Source organism: Leucoraja erinacea, chromosome 28 (genome assembly GCF_028641065.1).
Source record: "Leucoraja erinacea ecotype New England chromosome 28, Leri_hhj_1, whole genome shotgun sequence".
Lineage (NCBI taxonomy): Eukaryota > Metazoa > Chordata > Chondrichthyes > Rajiformes > Rajidae > Leucoraja > Leucoraja erinaceus.
The window spans coordinates 26189096-26202209 of record NC_073404.1 but is presented as its reverse complement, the minus strand read 5'-3'; the positions used below and the strand labels follow the sequence as shown (position 1 = coordinate 26202209).

Below are 13114 nucleotides of genomic sequence, written 5' to 3'. Positions count from 1 at the left end.
AAATGAAAGTCCTAGATAGAGCAGATGCGGAGAGGATGATTCCACTTGTAGGCGAGTCTAGGACAAGTGGGCGCAACTTCAGAATAAAAGGATGAACCTTTAGAATGGTAATGAGCAGGAATTTCTTTAGCCCAAGGGTGGTGAATCTGTGGAATACATTGCCACAGATGGCGGTGGACACCAAGTCATTGGGTATTTTGAAAGTGGAGATTGCTAGGATCTTGATTAGTAAAGGCAGGTAAAGGTTGTGGGGAAAAGGCAGGAAGGAGAGTCTCTTGCCCAGAGTAGGGGAATCGAGGACCAGAGGACATCAGCGCAAGGTGAAGGGGAAAAGATTTAATAGGAATCTAAGGGGTGACTTTTTCACACAAAGGATGGTGGGTGAATGGAACAAGCTGCCGGAGGAGGCAGTTGAGGCTGAGACTATCACAACGTTTAAGAAACGGACAGGTACATGGACAGGACAAGTTTGGAGGGATATGGACTAAACGCGGGCAGGTGGGACTAGTGTACATGGGACATGTTGACCGGTGTGGGCAAGTTGGGCCTGTTTCCACACTGTATCACTCCATGACTCTATGACTCTAATTGGGTTGAGAGGGAAAATAGATCAGGCATGATCGAATGGTGGAGCAGACTCGATGGACCGAATGGCTAGTTCTGCTCCTACGCCATGATCTTATGATCGTACAAATCCAGATCCTCAGCGATGTGCTCTCTAGTATAGCCAGGTGAAGCATGTATTGCATAAGGTGTGATTACTAATCGACCACAGCAATGACAAAGATGCACCAAGCACAATCGCCATCCATGGCAGCCCACCACATCTAACATCTGGGTACTTGTAGTAAATTCAACACCGCTGCCCCATTAACAGGTTAAGCAATAAACCTCTCAGAATCACACCAAGCTTCACCATCACCAACAAAAAATAAACAACTACACCGGCTTGAAAGCAGGAATAAAGATAAGAATTGCGTAAAAATACTCAGCAGATCAGGCAGAGCCTATGTATTGGGAAACAATGGCCAATGAGCCTCTCCCAGTATTCCTCTGGCATTTGGGGTGTCATTGACCTGATAGTTATTTATCTCTCAGCAGAACAGTGTTTGATCTGCTGGGAATTTCTGGAATGTTCTCTTTGTATTTCCTCACCACTTCCCCAGGCTTGTCTTGTCCCACCATCAGAAAAGATCCACCAAAGATGGCTTCATGCCGATAAATAGGGGTGGAGGGGTTATGGGGAGAAGAGAGGAGAGCGAGGTTTAGAGGGAGAGATAGATCAGCCATGATTGAATGGCAGAGTAGACTTGATGGGCTATATAGCCTAATTAAAGACAGTAGACAATGGACAATAGGTGCAGGAGGAGTAGGCCATTCGGCCCTTCGAGCCAGCACCGCCATTCACTTTGATTACTATTATTACTATTATTATTATTGTTGTTTTGTTGTTGTTACGTTTTTAAATAATTTAATAATGATTATAATCTTCTTTATTTTGCTTACTTGGACTTTTATTAAAACCAGCATCTGCAGTTTCTTGTTATTACAACTTGTATTATATTTAAGATGTTCATCTTCCAGTATATCAAAAGTGGATAGACACAACATGCTGGAGTAACTCAGCGGGTCAGGCAGCATCTCTGGAAAAGGGGACTGGTTGACATTTCGGGTCGAGATCCTTCATCAGATTGAGAGTCAGGAAGGGAGACACGAGAGCTATGGGGAAGGTACAGAACAAAGCAGAGCCTGCATCGATGACTCAGGAAAGGTGGAGCTCACAATGGTCCATTGTTGGCTGGGGACGAGGTGATAACGGAGGAAAACAAACGGCGAAAAGTTGGGGTAGGGACGGAGGGAGAGGAAATGCAAAGTTAGAGAGACCAATATTCACACCAGTGAGAGAAATCAATATTCCTTTTCTCCGGAGATACCGCCTGACTCGCTGAGTTACTCCAGCATTTTGCGTCTATCTTCAGTTCGGTCCTGCATGTTTCAAAAGTAGATCCTCACTCCTCTAAATGTTCTGTTTAGGTGGGGTGACACTTGGAATCAATGCTAAAGGCGAACGTTTAAAGCATTGGTTTGACTGTTTGAAGAGCAAGGACAAGAAAATAGAACGCTGGCACACGTTGACAAATGAACTCCCGGGGTCTATCCTCAGTGATTGATGCCAGCTGCCCGGCGGTGATCTTGCCCCTGCATCGTGGCATAGGACAAGTGAGGTTCTGTCTGAGAGTGAGTGCCACAGAAAGGTCGGGCCTTTTGCACTTTTCTTTTCAGAAACGAGTTCCTCTAGGCCTCTTCACGGATACCTAACTTTGCCTGGTAATCTTGTGGCTTACATATTGGCTTACGTACATGTTTACATGCATTTGTGTATCTGAGCACTGGCGATAAATTTCAGAGGAGTCCCTTTGGATAATTTTTTTATAATTAATTTAGCACCAGGAATTATCCGCTTTTGATGGCTGATACTTTTAGCGACCCAGACCAAGCAAATTATTTTTATGTTTTTGAAGTATTTAAATGTTATTAGGGCAAGCGAAACATGTCTGGAGTACTTAAATATAGATTTCCTCTCTACTACAGACAGACGAACCAGTTCGAGAAAAAGTTGCACAAAGGAACTGATCTTGTCTTAAACCTAGTCATATTTTGGAGTAATATAGTACTTTTGATACAGTACTGGAGAATGGTGGCCTTGATAGTGGCCAATTCTCCATAAGTTTCAATTAAAGTAGTGAAAGTACACATAGCTTTTCATTATCCAGAAGAACACATTCACAAGACCAAAACCGAGCTTTAAGAATGGCGTACGTATAATAAATGTAACACGCTTCTCATGTCAATTGTCTTCTTTCCATCAATGGAATTGGAAAACGCATGGTGTATGTATGTCACCCTTCGGCAGTGGAGGCATAGGTTTCAATGGAGCACAGGAGGTGAATTATTCACTGTGGTCCTAACGAAGCGTTTCACTATTCAGAAGTCATCTCAATAAATCTCGCATCCGGTAGAAATCAAAGAAATAAGGCAGTTCTCAGTTAACTGTGCTGCACTGCAAACCCGGAGTCAAATGAGAAGAGATGAGAAGTGTTAGCAAAGTTGTTAACCATCTGAAAAATAACCAGGTTCCATATCTGTAGGACCTGGTAGAAGATGTGGGGCTAACTAACTATCCCATTTGAAAAGGCAGTTCAGAAATGCAAAGGAAATAATCTCCTTCTAAAATTTAGGATAATCTCCTAATAATCTCCTTCTAAAATTAAAATAATTACCGATCAATACCATCCTCAAGTCAGGAGAACCTCTGAAGAAGTTCTCAACCCGAAACGTCACCTGTTCCTTTTCTCCAGAGATGCCGACTGACCCGCTGAGTTACTCCAGCTTTTTGTGTCAATCTTTGGTTTAAACCAGCATCTGCAGTTCCTTCCTGCACGAACCTCCTCCATATTTGGTACAGAGCACAGAATATCTCGAACAGCTTAAATTAACCAGTCCTCGTGTATTTTTTATTAAATATTCGCTCGCGCAATATCGCTAAAGTTATCCACCAGTTACATCCTCATGAAGACTACCTGGAAAAGCTGGCCCACCACAACATCCCAAAAGATGCTTTAATCTCAAAAAGGCCCACACAAACTGTACCATATATATGGAAATAGCATTGATATTTTATCTTTTCACATCCTCGGGCCCTATCGAGAAACACTTTGCAACAAATGACCTGCTTTTTGCGCAGACCCTTTGAATGACATGGCATTTCTTTTCAAATTGAACCCTGGGGCAACCTCCAGAAAATCTTCGCTTTTGAGACCTTATTTCTGCTACTTTGGCCCTTGCCCCGTCCTACCTCCCAAATCCAAACTAATTTCCACCCAAGATGTCACTAACATTTATAGAGAGAAAATAAAAGTTACAGTTGAGACGCCAGCCCAACCTTACAGGGAAGCAGTAAATCTAGCATCAGGCTCGACATATTAATTTCTGAACTGACATGTTTTAAAAACATCACTCCCAATAATTCCAAATATTTGGACTTTTTTAAAAGTATCTACTTAATAATAAAACTACGTTGAATGTGCAGAACTCAGTTTGACAATGAACTCTTGTACACTTTATATGAATCTGAATTTTGTATGGATTTCAATTAATGTGCATGGAGCTTATTTGGCTGCTATTATTGTATTAACTTGCAAAGCAACAAGCAACAAACATTCCAGTTTGAAACTATATTGTGGGTATGATAGCCAACAAGATGTTTCGAGTATTGCTAGCAAGATTACACTCTGCATGAAGTGTTAACTTCCTAATGCCTTGAGGATATTTGGCAGTTGATCATTTATTTTCTGTGAATGAGCCTTGCACTACATGTTATTGTTATATAATAAACATTATCTATTTTATTATTTTGCATGGTTCATAACCATTCAACCTTACTTCAAGAGGAAGGGATAAATGTTATGCCAAAGGTCCTTTTTGACTCTGTCTTCTTACTGTCTACATGGTTCCTAAACTGACCTCAGTTTTACATCTCAATTTACCCTTGTATGGAACAAGTGATCATGTGATTACAACAATAAATCTTCTCTCTGAAACTACCGCACAATTTTATTTATATGACCTGAAAGTGCTCATCATTTCTCAACGTTGATATTATTTACATTGTCTAATTCATAGGAAATGCAGGTAAACTTGCTCTTTGCTTTCTATATTGACTATGATGGTATAGGGCGATAAGATAACAGTATTTTGAGCAGTGATAATTGCACTTTGTGTTATCTGTGTTGCAACATGCATCCAGGAAGAATGCAGCCCAGAGTGTAAAGCTCAACTAGTAACTTTATAAAAGATTATCAAAACTGTCCCATGAATGGTTAATATAAACTGAATGTGTATTTCCAGAATTTCTTGACAGAAATGTTTCATATCAGAACACAAAACACAATAAAAAGACCAAAGAGTACAACAAAAGGCTTTATTTTGTTTTCAATTAAGTTTAGCTTTTTTCTATGTGAATAAGTACAGGATTCATTTTTTTTTTTCCCAGTTGAGTGTAGTTTATTGTCACGTGTGCCGAGGTACAGTGAAAAGCTTTTGTTGCGTGCTATCCAGCCAGCAGAAGGACATTACATGAACATGCTGCAAATACTCATCAGGTCAGGCAGCATCTATAGAGAGAAACACAGAGTTCATGTTTCAGTTTGGTGATCATTTATTAGTCAAGAGACAAGAGTGTTTTATTGCCATACGTCCCGGATGGGACAATGAAATTCTTACTTGCTGCAGCACAACACAATATGTGACTATGTAAACATAGTACATAACGGGGGAAGAGAAAAAAAAGAACCTGCAGGTAAGTCAGTGCAGGAACTACAGGTGAGATTCGAAACTGGAAATGAGGATTCAGGCTTATATGATTATTGATAGAGAAAAGGTGGAGAAATCCTAAACCTGGATGTTGAGGAGCCTGTGGGATAGGATGGGGCTGGGAGGTGAAAGTGAGCGCTGTATGCCACTGAAATTGCAAGGATGAAACTCAGAAAAGAAACTAAAGGGCCTGCCCCACTTGCCCGTAATTTGCGCGTAATTTCCGCGACATGATTTACGCGTCACGACGCACGTCGCGCGAGTCATGACACGCACGTGATGCGTGCATTGTGCGCGTTACGTGCGCATGGTGTGCGATGACATAGGCAGTGACGCGCGCGGCGTCGCAGGATTTTGTGATGTACAAAATCTTCGCGTGCCATCTGCGTGATGCGCAAACGATGGCCAAGTGGGACAGGCCCTTAACAAGGCAAAAGAGGCGCAACAGCAAATAATGGTGTAACATCGAGGACAGCTTGAAGCTTGATAAATATGCAGACAGCAAGGATAACAAAGGCAGGGGTAGGGTAGGGCACATTGGAAAATAACTCAGTCAAGAATTAAGGGACAGAAGTTTAGGGGTAATATGAGGGGGAACTTCTTTATGCAGAGAGTGGTGGCGGTGTGGAATGAGCTCCCAGTGGAAGTCGTGGAGGCAGGTTCATTAGTATCATTTAAAAATAAATTGGATAGGCATATGGATGAGAAGGGAATGGAGGGTTATGGTACGAGTGCAGGCAGGTGGGACTAAGGGGAAAAAAATTTGTTCGGCATGGACTTGTAGGGCCGAGATGGCCTGTTTCCGTGCTGTAATTGTTATATGGTTATATGTTATATGGTTATAAGAACTCAGAAAAGAACTGGTTCAAGGAATATGAGCTGGGTTTGAGCCGGGTTTTCAATGGACATTTTGCCTATGTCATCTCAAATGAGGAGTGCATAATTCAGTATTAGGTTTATTATTATCACGTGTGCTGAGATCAGGAGTCAAGAGTGTTTTGTTGTCATATGTCTCCGAAGCGGAACATTGTTTTGCATGCTATCCAAACAGATCAGATGTGCCACAAATGAATGCAATCAAGTCAAACTCAAGTACGATAGAGCAAATGGGGAGATACAAAGGGGCAGGACATAGTTCACAGCATTGGAACGCAACAGTTCTGTAGACAAAGTCCAATGTCCACAGTGGAGTAGGCAGTACCTTAGCTTGTGGAAGCATGATAACAGAGGGGAGGAAGCCTGGTGGTGTGCGCTTTCAAGCTTGTGTACCTTCTGCCAGACGGGAGCAGAGCGAGATGTATTGGGCTGTGTGGGACAAGTCTTTGATTATGTTTAGGAAGGAACAGCAGGTGCTGGTTTATACCGAAGATAGACACAAAATGCTGGAGTCACTCAGCGGGTCAGGCAGCATCTCTGGAGAAAAGGAATGGGTGACGTTTCGGGTCTTGAAGACGGGTCTTGACCCGAAACGTCACCTATTCCTCTTAAAATAGCTAGTTGGTTAGCAATGAAAAAAGAAAATTGTCGCCTGAAGTGAAGTCAAGTCTTATTGATTAGATCTGGTGGGCAACAAAATGGCAAATAGCATTTGAGTTGAAGAATTGTGATGTTGTAAATGGAGACACAAAGAACTGCAGATGCCGGCTTACAAATAAAGTCACAAAGTGCTGGAGTAACTCAGCAGTTCAGGCAGCATCCGTGGAGAACATGGATAGGTGACATTTCGGGCAGCAGCCCTTCTTCTGATCTCCAGAGACGCTGCCTGACCTGCTGAGTTATTTTGATTCAACAACTGAATTTGGGTTCAGCAAACAGGGCATAGACACAAAATGCTGGAGTAACTCAGAGGGACAGGCAGCATCTGTGGAGAGAAGGAATGGGTGATGTTTCAGGTCGAGGCCCTTCTTCAGACCCGACCCGACCCGAAACGTCACCCATTCCTTCTCTCCAGAGATGCTGCCTGTCCCGCTGAGTGACTCCAGCTTTTTTTGTATCTCTCTTCAGTTAAAACCAGCATCTGCAGTTCCTTCCTACACAAAAGAACTGCAGGACTACTGGTCAGACGCCATGAAGTTGTGGGCGAGAGATCCTTCACAGATCGCTCAAGCAGCAGGGAAAATGGTTAACAATGCACAGCTTGATACTTTGTATTCTTGACTGGAACAAGAGCAAGAAGGTCATGCTAGGACTGTCTAAAAACACGAGTCAGGTTATGTCTAGAACAGTGTGTACAGTTTGGGCATATGATCACAGGATGATGCAGAGGGGATTTGCTGGGACATTGCCATGATGCTGAATTACAACTGTGAGAGGAAACCGCCTAGTCTGAGGTTGTTTTTGGAGTGAAGAAGATTGAGAGGAAATTTAACTCTGCTGTACAAAATCCTGAAAGCTCAGGTGGCACTTAGACGGGTACACAGGTATGAACAAATGAATGAGGAAAGGTTTCACAGGGATGTGGGCCAAATGCGGACAAATGGGACTCACTTCGATGGGTCAGCATGGACGGGTTGGGCCGAAGGGCCTCTTTCTGTGCAGTATGACCCTATGACTCCGAGATGACCAAGCTATTCCTCCATTAAGGTGGGAGTCAAGAGGGGAACATTAATGAATTAGTGGATAAGGGGGAAAAAATGCCCAGAGTGAAGTCCTGGAACTCACTACCTGAGATGAGGCGGAGAGGTATATAGAAACATAGAAACATAGAAATTAAGTGCAGGAGTAGGCCATTCGGCCCTTCGCGCCTGCACCGCCATTCAATATGATCATGGCTGATCATCCAACTCAGTATCCCGTACCTGCCTTCTCTCCATACCCCCTGATCCCCTTAGCCACAAGGGCCACATCTAACTCCCTCTTAAATATAGCCAATGAACTGGCCTCGACTACCCTCTGTGGCAGAGAGTTCCAGAGATTCACCACTCTCTGTGTGTGAAATATATGGATGAGCACTTGAGTTGTAGCCTATAGGATTAGCAGGTAAATTGCAGTAATGTGCAGAGATGTTTTGGTAGGCCAGGACTGTCTAGGTTACGTGGCCTAACGATGTGCTATAAATCTCCGTGATACCAGAGGGGCTCACTTATATTTTTTATGGAATAGAATGAACAGCCATTTCCGGCATTCGCATACATGTGCTGTGAAATTCTAATGGTATTAGTATTACAATGGTATTGAGTAATCCTATTTGTCTCGGTACATGTTAAGGCTACAGGTTCAAGTACATTTCTGGTTTAAGGGATTTAATCTTGGGCTTTGATAGTAAAAATACTGATAAAATATCCCACCTTCTTAGAAGAATGTAGGAAGTAGGAGTAGAGGTAGGCCATTTGGCCCATTGTATCTGGTCTGCCACATAGAGTCATAGAGTGATACAGAGTGGAAACAGGCCCTTTGGCCTGTTATAACTTGCCAAAATCAGCCAACATGCCCCAGCTACACTTGTCCCACCTGCCTGCGTTTGGTCCATATCCCTCCAAACCTGTCCTGTCCCTGTACATGTCTAACTGTTTCTTAAACGTTGGGATAGTCCCAGCCTCAACTACCTCCTCTGGCAGCTTGTTCCATACACCCACCACTCTTTGTGTGAAAAAGTTACCTCTCAGATTCCTATTAAATCTTTTCCCCTTCACCTTAAACCCATGTCCTCTGGTCCTCGATTCCCCTGCTCTGAGCAAGAGACTCTGTGCATCTACCCCACCAATTCCTCCCATGATTTTATACACCTCTATAAGATCACCCCTCATCCTCCTGCGCTCCAGGAAATAGAATCCCAACCTACTCAACCTCTCCCTATAGCTCAGAACGTCGAGTCTTGGAGACATCCTCGTAAATGTCCTCAGTACCCGTTCCAGCTTGACAACATCTTTCCTATAACATGGTGCCCAGAACTGAACACAATACTCTAACTGCGGCCTCACCAACGTCTTATACAACTGCAACATGACCTCCCAACTTCTATACTCAATACTCTGGCTTACACACATGGTTGATCTTTTATGACAGTCCCACTTTTCTGCACTGATCCCACTCCCATAGATTGGTTTTAATATCTGAACGATCTAGCGATCTCTGATCCCCTATCTCAGGTGTGGCTTGACTTGGATCAAAACGCTTTCTCAATGTCTTTACTTCCCTCAGTCTGCACTCGGCCGAGAGCTGGGTTTGGGTGGTCATGCCAAGGGCACTTTATTCTAACCAGAGATGCCATGTCTTCCTTGAGCTTGGCAGGTGGCCCAACAGGTCTTTCCGCACACTTGGTTGTGGAAAGGTGTGGGGTTGCCACCGAGGAAGGGAGTCAGCCAGAGTCCCACTTGCAGGTGTCAGTGAGAGTCAAGTGAGGTGGCATGAAACCAGCGAGGGAGCAGATTCAAAAGTTCATATGTTGTAGGAGCAGGTCTACTCCGCCATTCAGTCATGGCTGATCTTCCTGTCCATCCCAACCCCATCCCCCTGCCTTCTCCCCATAACCCCTGCGACCCGTACTAATCAAGAATCTATTCATCTCTGCCTTAAAAACATCTATTGACTTGGCCTCTACAGCCTTCACTCCACACTAAGGCCATAAGTGATAGGAGTAGAATTAGGCTATTCGGCCCATCAAGTCTACACCATTCAATCATGGCTGATCTATCTCTCCCTCCTAACCCCATTCTCCTGCCTTCTCCCATAACGTATGTACTAATCAAGAATTATGTACCATAATTCCTGTACTAATCAAGAATCTATCTATCCCTGCCTTAAAAGTATCCACTGACGGCCTCCACGCCCGTCTGTGGCAATGAATTCCACAGATTCACTACCCTCTAAAGAAATTTCTCCTCATCTCCTTCCTAAAAGAACATCCTTTTATTCTGAGGCTATGACCTCTAGTCCTAGACTCTCCCACTGGTGGAAGCATCCTCTCCACATCCACTCTGTCCAAACCTTTCACTATTCTGTATGTTTCATTGAGGTCCCCTCCACTCCCATTCTTCTAAACTCCAGCGAGTACAGGCCCAGTGCCGACATACGCTCATCCTAAGTTAAACTTCTCATTCCTGGGATCATTCTTGTAAAGCTCCTCTGGACCCTCTCCAGAGTCGGCAAGTTAATAAGTAAACAAAGCAATCCCTTGGTGCCTCTTTGCACTGGTTATCTCTGCGAATATGTTTGGCAAGCAATGTGACCCTCCAGCAGTCATCTGCAGAGAGAGATTGGAATTTACGTGGGGATGCACCACTTCTGTTGTTTTTAGTGGTTTCTTTGTACACACTGCTTTAGCAGTTTGGAAAACACTCTCATGAAGTTGCATCATCGGAAGGACAAAATTGAGCGTTGGACGGCACTGGGCCTGTAGTCGATGGAGTTTAGAAGGATGAGGGGTCACCTCATTAAAACTTACCGAATACCGAAAGGCCTGGAGAGCGTGGATATGGCGAGGATGTTTCCACTGGTGGGAGAGTCCAAGTCCTGATCTGTAGCCTCAGGATAAAAGGATGTGCTTTTAGAAAGGAGATGAAGAATTTCTTTAGTCAGAGGGTGGTGGTGGTGGTGAATCGTGGAATCCATTGCCACAGACGGCTGTGGAGGCCAAGTCAATGGATATTTTTGAAGTGGAGATTGATAGGTTCTTGATTAGTAAGGGTTATGGGGAGAAGGCAGGAGAATGGGGTTGAGAGGGAGAGATAGATCAGGCATGATTGAATGGCAGAGTAGACTCGATGAGCCTAATTCTGCTCCTACAACATCGGAAAAAAAGTTCCTTTGTCCGCCTCTGCCTTCATAGATCCTTTAATATTATCTGTTCTTTGCTCATTGCGTCATTCTTACCGATTATTGAATTTTTTTTTAAATGACAACAAACCTTTTGAATAAAGGGCGACGGATTCTAGGAAGACTGAGGAAGATCCACAATAATCATCTTCAGATCCAGTTGGAATCAATTAAATCACTTGCATCACATAAGTCATGATATGTTATAATATAAGTCTGAAGAAGGGTCTTCACCCAAAACATCACCCATTCCTTCTCTCAAGACATGCTGCCTGTCCCGCAGAGTTACTCCAGCATTTTGTGTCTATGGTTTAAACCAGCTTCTGCAGTTCCTTCCTACACATATAAAACAACACAATGCATATGGTCAAAATGTGGTCCTGGGTTCCATACAGGGTAAAATCTCTGACAAGAAATTGATCAGTAGATGAAAAAATGGTTAATTTATTTCATTTTTCTGTTTTGCTCTGACAAGTGTATCAGGTTCTCATATTACTGTGTGTATTGCATGCAGATCAACATGGTGAATCATTTTTGTATTGGCTGTTTGATACCGTTCATCTCTCATCACAACCGTGGAGAATGCAGCATCAAATTTGAGTGTATCTTTTATTGCTTCTTACAATAACATGACTTTTGTATCTCAGCCTACCTATAAAAATCGAAACTGTGATATTTGAACGAATTGTCGTCTTGTGATTTTTCCCTTGTGGTTTTTTTGGTGTTATTTATGACAATGAAAGCATAATGTAACCAATTGGCATCAAGTGAAATACTCACTTCATTGCAGAACTGGCTTTGTATGTGGAAGAAATATTTTAAATGCTGGAGATTGTGACCATTTTTTTTTTCCCATTAATTTTAAACTTTGCCAGGATTTCAGAAGAATGATATATTTTAGCATGTAATCTATTTAATTTTATTTAATGGTCTTCCTTGTGTGAATATTTTCTCAATTAAATGCAAAAAACAAAAAACAAATCGTTCATGCTAACTTGTGACTTTTTTTCGGAGGCACATGGATGTGTTTTGGAACTTTGCTTATTGTTTTCAGATCATTCTATGGGCATGAAAATACATAACCTGATTTCATAAATCTTTGTTGGGATTGAAATGAGTGAATGAATGATTCTCTGTTGTCACATGTACAGTGAAATTCTTTGTTTTACACAAAATACACAAAGTGTGAATGAATACTATATTGCCACAGTGAAGTTCTCTGCTTGCATACTTATAGAAACTTACACACTTATAGAAACTTACAAAATTCTTAAGGGGTTGGACAGGCTAAATGCAGGAAGATTATTCCCGATGTTGGGGAAGTCCAGAACGAGGGGTCACAGTTTAAGGATAAGAGGGAAGTCTTTTAGGACCGAGATGAGAAAATCATTTTTTACACAGAGAGTGGTGAATCTGTGGAATTCTCTGCCACAGAAGGTAGTTGAGGCCAGTTGAGGCAATTTGGCTATATTTAAGAGGGAGTTAGATGTGGCCCTTGTGCCTAAAGGGATCAGGGGGTATGGAGAGAAGGCAGGGATGGGATACTGAGTTGGATGATCAGCCATGATCATATTGAATGGCGGTGCAGACTCGAAGGGCCGAATGGCCTATTTTCTATGTTTCTATGTTTCTATACCCAAGGTATTCAAATAGCTGCCATATAAAGGGCACTGACAAAGTTACAAAGTATCCCGCGCCAGGACCCCATCTGCCCCTCCCCCTCCCTCCCGGCTGACCCCCCACACTCTTCCTTTGTTCTCCGCCCCCCCACGGCACCCCCTCCCCCTTTCCCCTTTCATGGCGACAAAGAGCCAGGTATAGGATATCGACTAAGTTACAAAGGTACTATTGTCTCAATGGTCCCACTTCATTCTCGGCAGCCCCCCACCCACTCTGAGTCCATCTTCGTTATTGGTAGCCCACCCCCACCCCAGGATGAAAAGTAAATTATTTATGTATTAGATGTAGCCAAGAAAATAATTTTTCA

At 43.0% G+C, this 13114-nt stretch overlaps 1 protein-coding gene across 1 annotated transcript in view; it reads left to right on the top strand.

Moving 5' to 3' along the window:
* The window catches only part of doc2b (double C2-like domains, beta), a 213396-nt gene extending 208795 nt beyond the window's left edge, over positions 1–4601 (top strand). Inside the window, exon 9 of the mRNA XM_055658071.1 lies at positions 2035–4601. Within this exon, the coding sequence (XP_055514046.1) occupies positions 2035–2171 (137 nt within the window). The 3' untranslated portion in view covers positions 2172–4601. The remainder of the gene's footprint in view (positions 1–2034) is intronic.
* Positions 4602–13114: the final 8513 nt, after the last annotated feature.